We start from the raw sequence: 17,704 nt of genomic DNA, 5'->3' as shown, positions 1-17,704 counted from the left end.
TTTTTACTATTTATTGTAACATTCGCCAAACTTTTTTAAGAGCAGTTTCTCAGCTGCATTTATCTTGTACACCACAAAGTGAAAGCATTATGTGCATCTCAAATCCACCAAGATGGAGACACAAATTCTGGGAGGTATCAGCTAACCATCCCGAGCGCTGAACTACTGTTTGTCAGATTTTGTACAGTGTGTGTGTATATATATATATATATATATATATCTTGCGCGCAGTGTTCTGCCGTGACATCGCTGAATAAAGAAGTCACCACAGTTATTCCCTGCTGAGTGGCAAACACAAAACAGCGAGCGTCTGCCATTGTGGATTCCCAAATGCTGCATAAAAAGATAAGAGCTGCCTGTGCAGTGCAACAGCACAAACATATTCAGAAAGATCCAATTTGAACTCATTGGCAAACTACTGCAGGGTTTTCCCCGTGGTTTCTGGAGGGGTTAAGTGCTGTGGACTTTGGACTATTATCATCACCAAACACTGGTAAAACAAAGCTTATAGTGAAGCTGTAGTGGTTTGGGTGTTGTGAAAAACGCTTGAGTGCTGCACTGAAGTGTTGCGTAATGAAGCGATATCTAAACATTTTTCCAATCCCTCTGCAGACAACCACGAAATGCTTTAAATTCTCTGCAGTTTTGATCTAGCTGATAAATCCCAGGTAGGTGCATATGTCATAAGTTCATGGGCGCCAAGCCACACATCGTCTGTGTGCTAATGGGTGACAAATGAAATGAAAAAGAAACAACATGAAGTGTCGTTCCACCATGGATCTTTAGAACTGCTTCGGCACTGTTTGGCATTAATTGTCCAATCTGAAACGTTACTTGAAGGACGGACACTTTTTTCTTCCAAAGGATACCTCATTTAATGTTGCTTCAAAAATCTCCCGGTGGCGGTCAGCTGAGGAGGAGATCTGGTGACTCACGAGGTCGTAACTCATGATTCACATCCTTTTTTTTTTTTTTTTTTTTTACTCTCTCGGTCCTGTACGATAGCATCTGGACAATATTAACTGTGTTTAGACAGCCCATTTATCCATATTTTTCTGGTCACATTTCAGCTTCCACAGACGAGTGACTGATGTCCAATGCAGAGATCATTGCCAAACTTTATTGGCCATTACTTTTTCTAGTTTCCTCTCACAAAACTGGAAATCCCTTTTTTACTTCTGTAGTTTTCAGACCCTACATGGAAATTAGTGAACAGATTCGGTGTCAGTGCAAATTTAGTAGTGACAGGGAAGCACATTCAAAAAGATCTGACAACAGGATGTTAAGGTTTGTACCTCAATTAAAAAAACTTTATTACAGACTCCAGATAAAAGACAAAAACATCACATAAACCAAAATATATAAAAGTATCTTAATAAGATACAGCTGTCCTCGTCAGTGTCTTCACAGCTGAGATTGGTAGTACTAAACCATGTGTGTGATTTCATTTTTTGAGTCATTTAGCCGACAAATAAACAAGTAATACTCTCATGGCATCAATATACGCTATTTGAAATCTGTGAAAGCTTGCGTCACTGTAGTTTGCCCACAAAAGTGCAGTGTAAAGCGGTCTACAATATGCTCTGAACAGAGAAGTCTTCACTCCATCTGGGCACAAACCACATTTGTGTGAGAACATGTTTGCTTGTGCAAACATCATATGGGCATGCCTATGAATACCATCATCACGTGTTCATTGTTCTGTTATAAAAACGACCAAGATGTTTTACCTCATGGCAGAAACCGAGGTTATTATAAGACCTTATTATAAAGTCAGGAAAAAGTCAGTACGTGCCATTTTATATTAGTCAGGCAATACCGTCAACTGAGTCTAACCAAATCAAATCAACTGGTTTCATTTGTATGGTAGCACATTTTTTTAATACAAGTTCTTTCCCAAAGTGAATTTTCAATAGCAAACAGCGTTTTTCTAATTTCCGAGGCGCATTTGAAGGCAGCACAAGTCGTCAGCTGGTCAAATAACTTTACGTGGTGATTTAGTTACGCTCGGCGGGGCTGTGATTACACAAGGGGAACTCAATGTATCTCAGAGTCTTGACATCCCATTAAAAAAAAACAAAAACAAAATAATCCTCCACAAAAAAAAAAAAAAAAAAAAAAAAAAAAAAAAAAAGTCCTCTAATGTCTGTTGTCCTCCTCCTCCTCCTCCGGTTTTTACTGCTCCGCTCCCTCTAGCGGCAGAGCTCGCCGCCGCGGAGCGTCACAGCGCCGGTGCCCAGTCAGAGTGAAAGTTGTCTCCGCTTGGCGAAGCGGGGGTTCGGGACTCGCCAGTTTAGCACCGCCGCTGCTTCGCTCGCTTTCCTGCCGGAGAGATGAGGCGGAAGGAGAAGAGGCTGCTGCAGTTCGCCGGGCTGCTCATAGCGGCTCTTCTTTTCCTCCCCAACGTCGGACTGTGGTCTTTGTACAGGGACCGAGTGTTCGACAACTCGCCCGACACAGTGGACGGACCGGGCGGTATCCCCCCGATACAGGTAAAGGGAGGAGGAGGAGGAGGAGGAGGGGGGTGTCTCCTCAGCGTCGCGGCCGTTTTGCTGGGTTTTCAGACGGCTGTCTCGGTGGTGAAACGGCGGAGACGACATGCGGTCGGGAACACTTCACGCGTTAGTTTGGTCGCGGTCGTTGTTATTCGGCTGAAGCGCCGGCCGACTCCTCGGCGTCTCCGTTTAACCCGCCGGCGCGTCAACCTTGTGCTACATTCCCATACTGCGCTGCGTATTGTGTGTGCGTAAGAGAGAGCGAGAGAGATTCACGGGGTGTTTCAAGCTCTGCCTCAAGCGTGGCAGGTCAACTGCCTTTTGCCGCCACCGGGATGAACAGGGGAGCCACGTAGCTCTGCTAACCCGGAGCTAAGCGTCGCAGCAAAGTTACAACCACACGCACTTCAGGAAGTTGTCCGAAAAGTGTGAAGCGGGCGGTGGTGCGTTCACAGGTTGACAGCGCGCAGTTAAAGGTCACGCGGTCTCGGTTATGTGTTCACATGGCCGCACGCTCACGTTAAAGAGACATATGCTTTTTTTTTTTTTTAATTTTTTTTTTAAAGAAAATAATGTGCAGGATTAGGGTCCGTCTTGAAATCATCTTTGTTTTTGGAAATTACTAAAAAAGTTTTACCAAAAAAAAAAAAAAAAAAGCCACTGTGTTGTGTAAGCATTACGGCAAGGTGACTTTCTTTGAATTTTTAAAAAATATCTGCCAATAAGAAAATGAAATTTAGCACAGCACAAGGTGGCAACTTTAAATTGCTTGTGAGCCCCGAAGGTACTTCAATTACAGTCAGCTAAAACATAAAAGCAGCAGCAATGTTTTGCATTTCAGATGCTGGAAAACCAATGGATTCTTGGCATTTTTCCATCGTAAACTATAACTAGTAGCTACCTCGTTATATAACCTTCAAATGATTCTGGCCACACATGTTATCGTGTGTTGAGAAATGAAAGAAGCCTGGTTTGAAATGTTGCCGTCATCGTGGTACCGAAGTCCCAAATTTTGAAATCCCACTAAGACGTAAGCTCCTGCAAGTTTTTACTTTGGTTATCGAGAAATAAGAAACGTCTTAAGATCTTGTAACACGTTTACCGCCGGCACAAAAACTACACCGTAGTTTATAGAGTCGATGAGAAGTTTAAAATTGTGTCACGAGTTGTGATTTGATCTCGAACTGAATCGGCATCCGAAGCATTTCATGTATTTGCTGATCTGATGCTTCAAAGTTTGACTTTCAGGTTCATTAATGCGCATAAATGCTTTTTCTTACGGCATTCATCAGGATTTCGCAGCGCTGTCTTGTTTTGTCACTTCCTGTTTCGCAGTTTTTGTTTGGCATGTGGTTTGTTTTGAGGGTGAATGGAGAGGTTGAAGAGCCTCGAAGACTGTAAATGAGGAGTTCTTTTGGTTAATAAAGCTGTTTTTTTTTGTTCGGAAAGGTTTCCCTCGTGCCCTAGTTTCTTCCACAGAGCCTGCGTTGAGTACTTTAACGTGGAGAAATCCCGACAATTCAGCAAAATTTGTGGAAACTGGAAGAATTTGCGTTAAATTCTTTGCGATCGCGGGACAGCGATGTCCTGGAGTCACGTTTTGATCTTGAAAAGGAGATAGACCATTACCGGTTGCTATCTTTTGTTTATTTGAAGGGATAGATTTAGGAAAAAGATTTCGGAAATAAGGTCGGATTTTCACGCTCCGACGGCTGTTTATCTTTGGAGGGAAGCTTGTTTGTGGCTCGAGCTAAAATCAATGCAAAAGTCTTCGGGAAAAATTAAAAAAAAAAAATGAGAGGCCCAAGCTGGTGCTGGGTGTGTTGTTGTAATGTTGGCCCACACAAAACCCTATATTTTTTTTTTTTTTTTTGAGGAAATTGAAAGACCCCACCACAAACAGACCCCATTTGGCAGACAATAGCAGCTTCTCTAATTCAAATGAGGCAAAATCTGCTGAATGGAGGCTTTCATGGATGTGTGTGTGTGTGTGTGTGTGTGTGTGTGTGTGTGTGTGTGTGTGTGTGTGTTAGTGTGAGTTTTTGGGTGATGGTGGTGTTTGTCCAAATCCAGCAAACTTGCTTGGCCCGAGTTAGACAGGAGGGGGGGGGTGAGATGGGGGGGGGGGGGCAACTGACGGCAGAGTTCACTTTTTGATGCATTTGCTGGAGCTGGTTTGCATGTTGTTTTTCTTCAAAGAAGAATAAGACCGCATCAGATAGCTCCTTCAACAATTATTGTCTTTGTCGGTTCATTGTTCGGTCCGTGAATGTTGACGAATCCGCAGAGGTTTCCTCTGTGTCCCGTCGTTATCATGGAATTACACCAAATAATGCCATCTTATTTTGCACCGATCTCCTCCAAGGATTACGTTTCCTCACTCTCGGTGTGTATTTCTATATCTTAAATGACAACGAGATGTTTATGAATGGGAGATTTAAAGAATATCCGTGAGGAAGGGAAACACGTGGGAACGTGGGAGCAAACTGGGCGATAACAGCTGTCAACGTCCGGAGCGGGTTTGATAACGTCGAGGCCAACTTTCCTCGAGAACAGAGCAGCTTTTAAAGGGACCAGAAAGTCCATTAAGGTGTGTCTCCAATAAAGAGGCCAACTTTTTTTTTCCCACAGCTCGCTGATTTAAAAAAAAAGAAACCAAAAAAAAAAAAAAAACGGCGTGATGTTTCTCAAAGGCGTTGATTCCCCCCCCCCCCCCGTGGTAACATGGTGGTACGAGCAGCGTAAGCTGCGATCGCGTGCCCGTGCACACGGCGCCTCGGTGAGAATTTCATACCTGCTCTGGCAAAGACAAAGCCGGCTCGGCGCTTCCCCGCAGTGACAGTGACAGAAAGGTAATTTGCACATTTCCTGTCTTTTATTAGGGGGTGCCTGTCGAAGCAGAGGTGGCTCGGCGTCCTCCCGCCTGCTCCAGCAGCTCAGGTTAAGTGCAGGTTAGAGAAGATGAGAGCGGCGGCTGGAATTAAAAAAAAGAGGCTGCCGCCCCGGCTACGTGTCCGACTGACTGGACAGGCCGGCAAAAAAAAAAAAAAAAAGGCATTCATGCTAAACCCGCCTGCCCGATTTTAGTGGAACCGACGTAGCAAATGAAATTATTTATTTATTTATTGTTCAAACTTATTCAAAATGATCCGCCGCGATGGATGGGAGAGCTTCGAGGTTTGAAACTGGTCCGCCAAAGTTGAGGCCCAATTTGACGCTCGCGGCATAAATCTGGGTATTATCCAGCCTGTGCCGTCACTGATGTCATTACGTCAGTGGAGGTCGGAGCCTCTCTTCCTCAAGTTCATTTTGCAAATGTGATGTACATTGTGCAGCACTTGAGTGTAACTAAATAAAGCTGGTGTTACTAAGCAGCCTCCTGTGACTGTAACTCAACATTTCCTGAAGCTGCTTCACTGGCAGAGTCTCTGAAACAAGACGGCGGTCTCCGAAAGGAAACCGACGTCTTTTGGCATCAAGCACTGGCTGATGAAACTGCATGAATTGTGGATTGATTAACTCGAAAACATTATTAGCATCTACTGTTTTCATCTCCCCACCGTCTCGGACGTGAGAAGGTGCAATTCTATGCTAATTAAAACCAATTCGAAGCCAGGAAACAAGCATTAGTTTTGGCTTTGATTTACTCGATAGTTGTTTGTTACCGCGTTTATGCGGTTACAACGAAACGGTAATCAATTCTTTTTTTTAAATGATCTGTAGGTTAAAATTGTGATAACTACTTCAGCCTGCCCTGTTCAAGTCCCGTGGGAAACAAAGCTAGAACATGACTGATACTGGATCCTGGGTTGATGCCAATACCAATATTAGAAGGAAGCACATGTTGATATATCGACCAGGATGTGTTTATCAAACACTGGTGACAAAGAGAGAGGAGACAGGTTATTTTACAGCTTTAATGATATTCCTTTAACACCAGGTCACTGAAACGATTATGTAATTTAATTATGTAATAATTACACATAACTTTACTGTAAATAGTACCCCCCCAATTATTATTTTTTTCTGCATTATATTCTACATAAATACATAATGTATAAAGTTTTCACAAAGTATGTGGCCAGTGCCCGAAGCAGAAAGCCTTGAGGGGGCGAGGCGCGTCGTCACTGGATGTAACTGCAGTTCTATGAGTACGTCCGCATTTGGTTTCTTTCCCAGGACAACAGTAGGCGAAACGCTGATGCCAATACCACATATTTGTGATAAAAAAAAAAAATTGTTGGTGCTCTTGAAAAAAAACTAGATCAGACTTCTATACGTTTTTATATCCGCATACTTTTATTTTTCTTTACGTATCCACAGGTCAGGTTCCATTTCTGTGCCGTCTCCCTCCGGTGGATTTTCCTCCCGCTAACTGGATGTAATCAGTTCTGATAAAAGTCCAGAAGATAAACTGCGCTCTCCAAAAGAAAGTTGGCCGAGACTCGCGGCCTCCGTCGCAGAGAAATGAGAATCGCACCGGCTTCTGTACACTGGAGGCTGCACTTATGAACCGCGCACACACACACACACACACACACACACACACACACACACACACACACACACACAGTATAGGCTGAATTACTGTTCATTCATCACTGCGGGACCTTGTGTGTTTCTGCTTCTGACATGTACAGTACAGTGAGTCAGACATCTGAGAGACACACACACACACACACACTCTTGCATATACTGCTTTTATAGCCTGCAGAAGGTCAGTCTGCGACAGTCTGGTCTTATTAATGAGCACAACTCAAAGTAAACAAGGACGTTCATGAAGAACATCTCAGGAAAAAGGAAAAAAAAAAATAACAGCGCTGAAGAAAAATACTGCGAGAACCAGATTTTTTAAAAATTTCTTCCTACGAAGCTGCGGATTTTTGAACCAGATCCTACCGGACAAATTATTCGAGAACAATCTGGTTTTACGAATAAAACCCCCCCAGTGCTCCAGTGTGATTTTGAATTCCCCCGCTGTCTGCTCGTGATGTATTCCTTGCCCACAGTCAGAATGCAAATCAGCTATTTGTTTGACCCCTCTGTCCGCCAGGCCTCCCCGGGGCCTTAAAAAACATTGAAAGTCTGACATTTGTCCTATTGAGGAAAATAAACAAACCTTTAATGCTTTATTCATTTACTTGTTATGTATTCAAAACCTTTTGAAGAACTCGCGTTGGCTGCAGCTGCGTGGAGGCGTGATCGAACCCAACGTCGGTTAATCGCAATTTAGTTTTCATTCCACATCGTTATAAGAAGACAAGCTGATATTTTCGTAGCGGGATATCGTAAAGAAAAAGAACTCGGTCTGTACGTATTAACATAATGTTGGTGTTAATTATGCCGCCACTTGACAAACAGTACGACCTGTCAAATTAAAGATTTCTCCTTCGGCAGCTGGACCCGCGAAAGCGTGTGTGGTGTTGCAAGAAGGAGTTGACATTTTTCTCATTTCTAAAACTAAATTCCAGGAACTGGGCCAGCTCGACGTATAGAGTCATCAAAATGCCCCAGATTCTGATGCGTCGGTACGATCGTCTTTAAAGCCCGGTCGCCTTCCTTCCTTTCCTTTTTTTTTTTTTTTTTTTTTTTTCTTCGTCCCTGCGGCGGCATCGAACCGTTTGACCCGCGGCTCTTCTGTTTCCTTTTCTGTTGCTATTCTGATAAACGTTGAAGTGGAATAAGAGTTTAGCCCGTGGTCCTGTGAAAAAACTCTCCTCGCCGCTCTATTGACATAACGTGGGAGAGCGGGAAGGATGCTTCATGCCAATAGCGAGCGGCGTTTTCAGAGCGCTCGGGAACCTCGAGGCTGAGCCGGCAGGAAATATGAATCCAAAGTGCCTGAGGGGGAAAAAAAAAAAAAAAGGTAAATTGAGTGGATTGAAGTTGCTCTCGCAAAACAACACTCGCAGATTGCGCGCAGATCGGCTTCCTTGAGGCACATTTTTTTTTTTTTTTTAAATTGGGAGTAATTTCAGGCTGCAATGAATTTCCTCGTGTGACAGCAAACAAGGACATGGAGGCTTCTCTGCAATTAAGGGAATCACATCAGCGCTGTGGATCCAGCGAGGTGGGTTGCAATTAGAGAGGCTGTGAGAGCCGGATTAAGACAGTTTAACGTGGTTTCTGAAAACTGTTGTGGGTTCTTTACTCCGCACACGTCTGCTTGTTGTGTTTTAGTGAACGATAATCGTTTTATCACGGCCTCAACGTTGCACGCGCCAACTTCAGCTTCGAGGACGGTCCTTGTGGTTGTCGTCCGTGGACGCCCGTTTCCTTTGCGGTTAGGGATTTTATACCGACTTTCTCTCAAACGAAAAGGTTTTACACGAACCCGACTAAACTGTCGGCTCCTTCGCGACCCGACTCGTCGCCCGGCTGCGTTCGTCAGGATTTGCTTTGGAAATGTCGGTGTGCCGGAACATTTTGAGCACCTTCGGTGAGCACCGTGTTTCCATTTTGTTGGCCGGAAGTTGTAGCGTTGGATTTATCTTTGAACTCCCAACGCACACAAGCTGGATTTAGATTTGAAGTACCCTGGAAGATTTAACATAAAGACGCGTGGAGCCCATTTCTTCTTTTGGGTTTTTGAATTGATCAATAGAGAAGTTAACTGGAAGATCAATCGGCTAAGGTCAAAGGTCACCGTGACCTTCCAAAACACGTTTGTGTCCATAACTCGGGAATGAATTCGCCCGTTGTGACAACATATCGTACTAATGTCTGACAGGATAATGTTGTGGTATATCTAAAAGGTCAAAGGTCACTGTGACACGCTGACGATTTGCACATCCACTTTTCTGAACATTATTCGATGCCATAACGCGGGAACAGAAAGGCGAAGCTGTGACTGTATTTCACAATCGGTCCGATACTGAATCGGTGACGCTAATTTTGAAAATGATTATTATTACGTCGACGTTGCGCACCGTCGGGTTGAAGATGCGCGCGAAGCATTTGTAGCTCCTTCGCTGCAACAACCCGCATTCGAAGCGTCGTCCGCCGTCGTGGCTCCAACAGTGTGTTCTACCGGAGTCGGCTTTATCCCTTCAAAGTGAACCTCCGTACCTGATGGCGTCTCGCCGAGCTGTGGGCTGGCTGTGCTGCAGGACTGGGAAATGAGATTTTATCTTTAATGTGCTAAGCCTCTGGAAACGAGGGAGACTGAGGGGTGAAAGTCATTTGCAAAGACAAGTGGAGTTACTCGCTGCAGACTTAAGTCGTTGCACTTTATCACTCCGTGCTGAGAGAGACAGAGAGAAAGAGAGAGCGAGAGAGAGAGAGAGAGAGTGAGAGAGAGAGAGAGAGAGAGAGAGAGAGCGAGGGGGGGTGAAAACACCTCGGGAGGAGAAAAAAAAAAAAAAAAAAGGCAGAGCGAGCGGGTAAAAAAGAGGTGTTTGTTCACGGGGCCGACTTTGTTGGAGAGCGTTTCCTCCCCAGGTTCACCACACAAGGCAGACGTTGACTCGCTGCTGGCTGCGGCACAGACTGAGCGCGTGCAGGAGCTGCTCTGTATGCCTGTCGGGGATCCGCTGCCCCAGATCAGAGCGAGGAGCCAATTGAGGGACAGGTGCAGCAGACAGCCCGTGGATACAGAGCGACGAGTCGGGCTTTTAATTACAGCCACGTGGGTTATGAAGCCGCTTTTTTTTTTATTTATTTATTTTTTTTAATGTTCGGATGATTAAGTTAATCCCTGGATGCTAATTTAAGGCCCCGCTCCGTACTTCGCTGTGCCGAGCCTCGCAGAGAATAAGATGCGCTCTGATGTTTTATGCAGTTTCGATTTTGTTTTCGTACGGCGCAGTCGCGGGATTGTGGAGTCTGTCTGTTTTGAGCGGGGGCTATTTTCGGCGTAGATCTGCTTGAAATATACACACAGTCACACCAACCCGGGTTCAGATGTGAACTTTTCCGGCCTCCCGATTGACTCTTCATGAAGCCCCGCGTGTGCGTTGTTCAGCAGATTTACGGAGTAGCTCACAGAAACGATGTCCTCATTATGACGTGACATAAAAACACCAGAGTGTCCTTGATAACTTCAAATGCCAAAGTTGTATGTCAATTTTAAGCAGGACGCCTGTGTTACTAAGTTTGAAAGATGTGAGCATTCAACAGGTGAAGTCTCGCATAGCCAGAAGACCATTCTCCGCTGTGCTGGAAAACGCTCTGACTGCACCCTTATAAATCACAGGGGAAAAAGGGCTTCTGACTTGTTTGTGTTTCTTTAAATCGATCACAATCGCCTCGGGCCGAGCTGAGTCCAGGATGCAGTGATGGTGCCGTGCAGAATAGTGTTAGAGGGGAACGACCCTGCAAAAGACTGAAAAGAACCGAGCGGGCCGGCCTTACCGCATTAACCAAATGTTTGTCAAAACTTCCTGTTTTCGGGGTCTAGGCTGCGAGCTCGCACACTCGTGCTGTCGCTTCCTGTTGCTACGGCGATTTTGAAAATATAACGGTTGACCAATGGCAGGTTTTTTTTGTTTTTTTTTACAAAAAAAAAGTATCAGTAGAGACTAGGGAATGTCCAAAATGAAAGATGCTATTGTAGCAAATGAGATACATCAGTGTAAACTAACCAAGCATCTAAATCTGATTCATCGTGCCAATAGCATAACAAATTTATGATTATAAGAAACATAACAACTGGTAACAATCTAGTTTGTTTGCAGTTCCTTTCACAGATGTCTTTATAATGGTGGTCAATGGGGAAAAGGTTTTTTTTCAGGCCCCCTGGCAGCTTTTTTTGTTGTTGCAGTTTTTTTTTTTTTTTTCTTCACACTGCAGATTATTTCTTCTATTTATACAAATCTTGTGCTGTGGATTTTCTGTTTCTCTTGCAGCTCTCCCCGTTTATTATATTTACTATCTGTGCACCAATCGGGGCCCTTTGTCCTCCTCATTACCAGCTGCTAGTAATTGTAATGATGAAATAGGAATTAAAGGTCACCTACTGGTAACTGCGTTGGCCATCGCTATTACCCGTCAGCTGAACTGTGAAATGTCCCTGATTAACTCGTAGCATTGACAATACGTTATTAACTGCTGGTAAATGGACCGGAGCTGCTCCTGTTGGCGTCAGCTCGTCCTTCGCTGATGATGTACGTGCTCGGAGAATTGTGTCTCCTCCCCTGGCCCACGACGAGTTGATCTTTCTCGAGGGAAACGCACCAGTGTCGTTTTTTTCCAGCGAGATTATTGTGTTCATGTTCTTTGCTTTGATGCGTGACGCGTGTTTCTTTTCTGGAGCTCGTACTCTCGAAGTCTGCGGCGTTTAAAGGCACTCCGCTGTGGGCTTTGTGCATACGAGATGAAAGCGCTTCGTGTGTGTGTGTGTGTGTGTGTGTGTGTGTGTGTGTGTGTGTGTGTGTGTGTGTGCGCGCGTGTGTGTGTGTGCGCGTGTGCGCGTGCGCGTACAAAAGACAAAGCAGTATCTTTTTCACATCACCTGCATGGCTGAACAGCACTAAAGATCAGCTGATAAGGCGAACCGCAGTCATGGGAGTTAAACCAGCCGAGCATCATGGGAAATGAGGACTGGTTTGAGTGTCCACAGCAGATGAAGTATTTACCCAGAGGCAGGTTGTTGCTACGTCCTGTTCTTCTCGCTGAACTGTGTGCATTAACAACCGAGCAGCACCTCTGTCAGGGAAATCTGTGCTGTGTTCAAAAACGACATGCTTCCCTCTACACTGCTCTTACGCGTTAGGACTCTTACTCGTGTAGTAAATTCATTTTTGACAGGGTAGTGTTGTCTCGAACCGCACACTGCTCTTACAGAAAATAGCCGTACCATTTGAATGCATCACCTCCCCAGCATATCTGCACCTTGAATTATTTTACCCAGAAATGGACACGTTTAACACACTCAGCAAAGCAGTATGGTGATACTTAGTAAAAAAAAAAAAATAATAAAAAAAAAATTAATAACCCTTAATTACACCTACATTTGAAAATTATTTACGCCGGTGGCCCCGCCCCTTCTTCTGGACCATTTTGAATGCATCATCCCCCGTACCGCATGTTTCTGTACTTCGACAGTGTGAACGTACTTACGCACTCAAAAATAGTGAGTGTTGCTACTCAAGTACGCCGTTTGGAACAACATCACTTTTTGCAGGTTCAAGTATTCAGTAAAAAAAAACAAAACATCTGGCGTTACGCACGCACTTTAAAGTGGCTGCAGATACGTGCTCCTAATGTAACGTCTCAGGCACGAGGCCTGCATCACCCCCAGGTTACCCACGAGACCACCTTCCGAAAGGCGAAGCCTCGAACTGCAGCAAATGTTTCTGCACGTTTATTGTAAGGTCTCCGATAAGGTGGAGTTTGAGGGTTTTGTCTTTCTTCCTGCAATAAAAAGACTCGGTAAAAACTTGGTCGACTTTTATTTTGGTGTTCCCCGCTGATTACCCAGAATAATCTCCTCCTCCTTTCACGTCTGAGTGAGTGTAAACGCGGCGATGAAGGCATCGGCTCGCCCCTCGGCAGCGCGAGCTTTGTTCGACCTCCCCTCTTCGCCCACGCACCCACCGTCGCGATTCAAAACTGACCCAAGTTTCCCCGGAATGAAACCTTTCTTCTCGCACCATTATGCTCCCGCCGTCCTGTTTTGCTGTGAAGTGTGCGACGACTTTGTTTCATCTCTGACAGTTCACGGGGTGCGATAGATGTTTCCTTTGGCGCAGACGGGCTTCAGGGGGAAAGGTGTGAACCGAGGCAGTCGGCCTCGTTTTCTGGGCTTAAAGTACTTTTCGGCACAAAGACCGGCGCCACGCTGCCGCTTCTTGAACAGCTGTTTGAAGATTGACGCGCTGTCTCCACAAGAAATTGCTGCATTTTTTTTTTTTTTTGCTCTGCTAGACCGTGGCCTTCCTTGCCGACCTACTCGAAGGAACAGCAGGTGATGTCACCGTCACATATATTTATGAGGCTTGGATCGTAAACCCCCTCCCCCCCTGCCTGACTTCACTTTGGATCATTGTCAAGGGAAATCTCTAATTATTTTTTTTTTTCTTGGCTTGTAAAATATTTTCATTGGCATCGATCGGGGACACAAAATTATGTGTCCAAAAATTCAAGCCGTGTGCATGAGCAGAAGGAAAAAAAAGCTATTGTGAATGCTGGGATTAATTTTATTTTTTTCTAAGCTCAGGAAATGGTTGAGGTGGCAGCTGATGAAATGTAGGAAAAGTCCAATTTAATGTCAGCACTTCTGTCACTCAACAGCTGGTTTGCTGAATACACCAGATGGATTTGTGCAGAGTTGCACTGGATAACACGCCGACCCCCCTTTAATTCAGCGGGGTCAAATTGATCCAACCATCGCTGTTAGAAATGGCTCTGTAACCGTGGTGATGAGTTGATAATGTTTGGGGTGTGCAGAGGCTAATGTCGTCATGGTTTTCGGTGCTTTTCTATGACTGAAAAGTTCAGCTTATTGATAGCAAACCTGAATGGAGAAAGGTCCTCCTTTTATTTACTCTGCATTATGTTAGTTTAGTTGCTTAAATGGATATTTTTTTCTTTTTATTTTAAAGCTAGTTTTCAGGGTTGCAAGGTTTTCTGATAGTTGAAACATTCACTTTTGTGTGACAACTCGAAGCAGGTAAATATTATTTAGAGAGAGCAACACCAGTCAAGTATACAGCTGCACTTTCACCATTTAAAGTCAATAAAACTGAAGTGGATAAAATGTCCGACACCAACTGTTGAATTATGTTGGGAAAGAACATAGAACATAAAATCAAGCCAGAAGTTAGAAGTACAAAGTACAAATATTAAGATACGGTACCGGGCAAACAAAGATAAACAGATTATATACACGCACAGCTTCTGTTTTAGTTTGTTCATAACTATTAGTTTAACTGGTGTTAGGTCAGACCCTGCAAGCAAAACTGATGAAAATCACTTTTTCTACATGTTTCGGCTTTTTTGAATTCGTGATTTTTAAAGTTCTTATTGGCTTTTTGTGCTCGAGGGTTTTATTGCACTTTCAGAAACAAATCTTATCTACAAATCGTTTGATTGTTTCCAGTGAACATCGAGTAGTATTTTTGCTTAAAATTCCCATTCCTCATCTGAAATAGGCCGCTTTAATGGAAGGTTTACACATTTTGAAATCAAAGGACGTTATACACCTTGGCGGGCTGCCAGAGTAGAGCCTATGTGTGGAAAACCCTGCGGGAAACACCAACTTTCCAGTGTGTCTCTCTGCACATTCAAGGTCAACAAGGTCAGGACAGTTTGCTGTTGGTCGACTGCACAAATTCTCGTGTCACTGTTCACTGAAGTAGAAACTGCATGGATTTCTGAAGAGAGGTGACAGGCTTATTATTGTTTTGAAGCGTAAAGAAAGTTATATTCTGTCATCAGCACTATTCGTATTAAGGTTTTAATGTTGTTTTGACGTTAATTCTTTGTCCCGTACAGAGAAAAGAAAAAGGATTTTTAAGTCAAGTCAGGTGTTGATTCAACTCTTTGTCCATTTTTGGAGCTTTAGTTTGTCAAATTGTTAGTTAGCTTGTAGACTTTTCCCGTTCCTGTATAACATTACATGTATTTTCACTGCAACCATACATACTGTTTGCAAATTATGTTTAGGTGATGCTTCAGATTATTTGGTGTCTTTTTACAGCCATAAATTGTAACTGCCAATGTGTGACTGACAGGTGAATTAAGATCATGACGAATATGTCAGGCCGTGAGAAAAATAACTCGCCTCCTTAACTGTCATCAAATTCTATCATACTTCCTCTTGGGAGACTTCAGATGTCACCAATATCAACAAGTTTCTAATTGTGGGGACTAAAAGGGGTTCGCTGATATACAGTGGGTACGGAAAGTATTCAGACCCCTTTACATTTTTCACTCTTTGTTTCATTGCAGCCATTTGCTAAAATCAAAAAAGTTCATTTTATTTCTCATTAATGTACACTCAGCACCCCATCTTGACAGAAAAAAACAGAAATGTAGAAATTTGTGCAAATTTATTAAAAAAGACAAACTGAAATATCACATGGTCATAAGTATTCAGACCCTTTGCTGTGACACTCATATTTAACTCACATGCTGTCCATTTCTTCTGATCCTCCTTGAGATGGTTCTACTCCTTCATTGGAGTCCAGCTGTGTTTAATTAAACTGATTGGACTTGATTAGGAAAGGCACACACCTGTCTATATAAGACCTTACAGCTCACAGTGCATGTCAGAGCAAATGAGAATCATGAGGTCGAAGGAACTGTCCAAGGAGCTCAGAGACAGAATTGTGGCAAGGCACAGATCTGGCCAAGGTTACAAAATAATTTCTGCAGCACTCAAGGTTCCTAAGAGCACAGTGGCCTCCATAATCCTTAAATGGAAGAAGTTTGGGACGACCAGAACTCTTCCTAGACCTGGCCGTCCAGCCAAACTGAGCAATCGTGGGAGAAGAGCCTTGGTGAGAGAGATAAAGAAGAACCCAAAGATCACTGTGGCTGAGCTCCAGAGATGCAGTAGGGAGATGGGAGAAAGTTCCACAAAGTCAACTATCACTGCAGCCCTCCACCAGTCGGGGCTTTATGGCAGAGTGGCCCGACGGAAGCCTCTCCTCAGTGCAAGACATATGAAAGCCCGCATAGAGTTTGCCAAAAAACACATGAAGGACTCCCAGACTATGAGAAATAAGATTCTCTGGTCTGATGAGACCAAGATTGAACTTTTTGGCGTTAATTCTAAGCGGTATGTGTGGAGAAAACCAGGCACTGCTCATCACCTGCCCAATACAATCCCAACAGTGAAACATGGTGGTGGCAGCATCATGCTACGGGGGTGTTTTTCAGCTGCAGGGACAGGACGACTGGTTGCAATTGAAGGAAAGATGAATGCGGCCAAGTACAGCGATATCCTGGAAGAAAACCTCTTCCAGAGTGCTCTGGACCTCAGACTGGGCCGAAGGTTCACCTTCCAACAAGACAATGACCTTAAGCACACAGCTAAAATAACAAAGGAGTGGCTTCGGAACAACTCTGTGACCATTCTTGACTGGCCCAGCCAGAGCCCTGACCTAAACCCAATTGAGCATCTCTGGAGAGACCTGAAAATGGCTGTCCACCAAAGTTCACCATCCAACCTGACAGAACTGGAGAGGCTCTGCAAGGAAGAATGGCAGAGGATGCCCAAATCCAGGTGTGAAAAGCTTGTTGCATCATTCCCAAGAAGACTCATGGCTGTACTCGCTCAAAAGGGTGCTTCTACTCAATACTGAGCAAAGGGTCTGAATACTTATGACCATGTGATATTTCAGTTTTTCTTTTTTAATAAATTTGCACAAATTTCTACATTTCTGTTTTTTTCTGTCAAGATGGGGTGCTGAGTGTACATTAATGAGAAATAAAATGAACTTTTTTGATTTTAGCAAATGGCTGCAATGAAACAAAGAGTGAAAAATTTAAAGGGGTCTGAATACTTTCTGTACCCACTGTAAAGGTATAAAGTCTATTCCCTGTGGGAAGAGGGTCAAACAGGGTCATTAATCTGGTAGATGTTGGAGAAACCTTACAAGCTGATAGCAATACATGTCCTATTTCTTTTTCTTTTTATTAAAACAACGAAACGACAACGTCAAACTTTTTTATTTTTTTTATTTAAAACAAAACATTAATTTGGCTCTAATGATGTGCCATGCGGAGAGTTTCTGATTTGTGTTCAAGTCTTAAAGAATCAACCTCTGAAACATCAGGAAGTGAATTGGGTTTCAACTGTGCAGCTCAAAACCACAACTTTGCCCTGGTCAATAAAAACAAAAGAAACACCTGACGTTACATTAATTGTTGATCATTTAAATATTTTAGAAATAAAATGTGCCCGTGCTAGGCCACATAGGCTGACATCACATCATGTCCGACATAATGTTGGCTTGACATAGTTGAAAATATCTTTCGTGGGAAATGGCCCCTGGGAAATTTGGTTTGTTACATAGTCGTAGACAAAAGGTCTGATCTTTAATCTCTAAGAGTTATTGTGGATTGCAGATTAATCCGTTGTGTATGTATATATATATTTTTTTATTTATTGAAATGCCTGAAAAATAAGGACAAATGTTCACTGCAAGTACTGAAAGACAAAGGCGACGTTTTCTAATGGATATTTTGTCTCAAGTTCAAGTTACATAATTTGCTTTGGAAGCCTATGAGAAGCAGTTCACATATCAGGGAAGCGTGACGAT

General features: G+C 43.6%; 1 protein-coding gene across 1 annotated transcript in view; it reads left to right on the top strand.

Moving 5' to 3' along the window:
* The first annotated feature begins 2,158 nt into the window (after positions 1-2,158).
* Positions 2,159-17,704, top strand: part of LOC138196162 (polypeptide N-acetylgalactosaminyltransferase 10-like) — an 86,927-nt gene continuing 71,381 nt past the window's right edge. The window contains exon 1 of the mRNA XM_069145956.1: positions 2,159-2,492. Coding sequence (XP_069002057.1) covers positions 2,334-2,492 — 159 coding nt within the window. The 5' untranslated portion in view covers positions 2,159-2,333. The remainder of the gene's footprint in view (positions 2,493-17,704) is intronic.

This window comes from Embiotoca jacksoni, unplaced genomic scaffold (assembly GCF_022577435.1).
Source record: "Embiotoca jacksoni isolate LCO1_2020_lvr unplaced genomic scaffold, fEmbJac1.0.p SCAF_13, whole genome shotgun sequence".
Taxonomy (NCBI): domain Eukaryota; kingdom Metazoa; phylum Chordata; class Actinopteri; family Embiotocidae; genus Embiotoca; species Embiotoca jacksoni.
The sequence above is the reverse complement of the archived record's forward strand: the minus strand, read 5'-3'. Positions and strand labels throughout refer to the sequence as shown.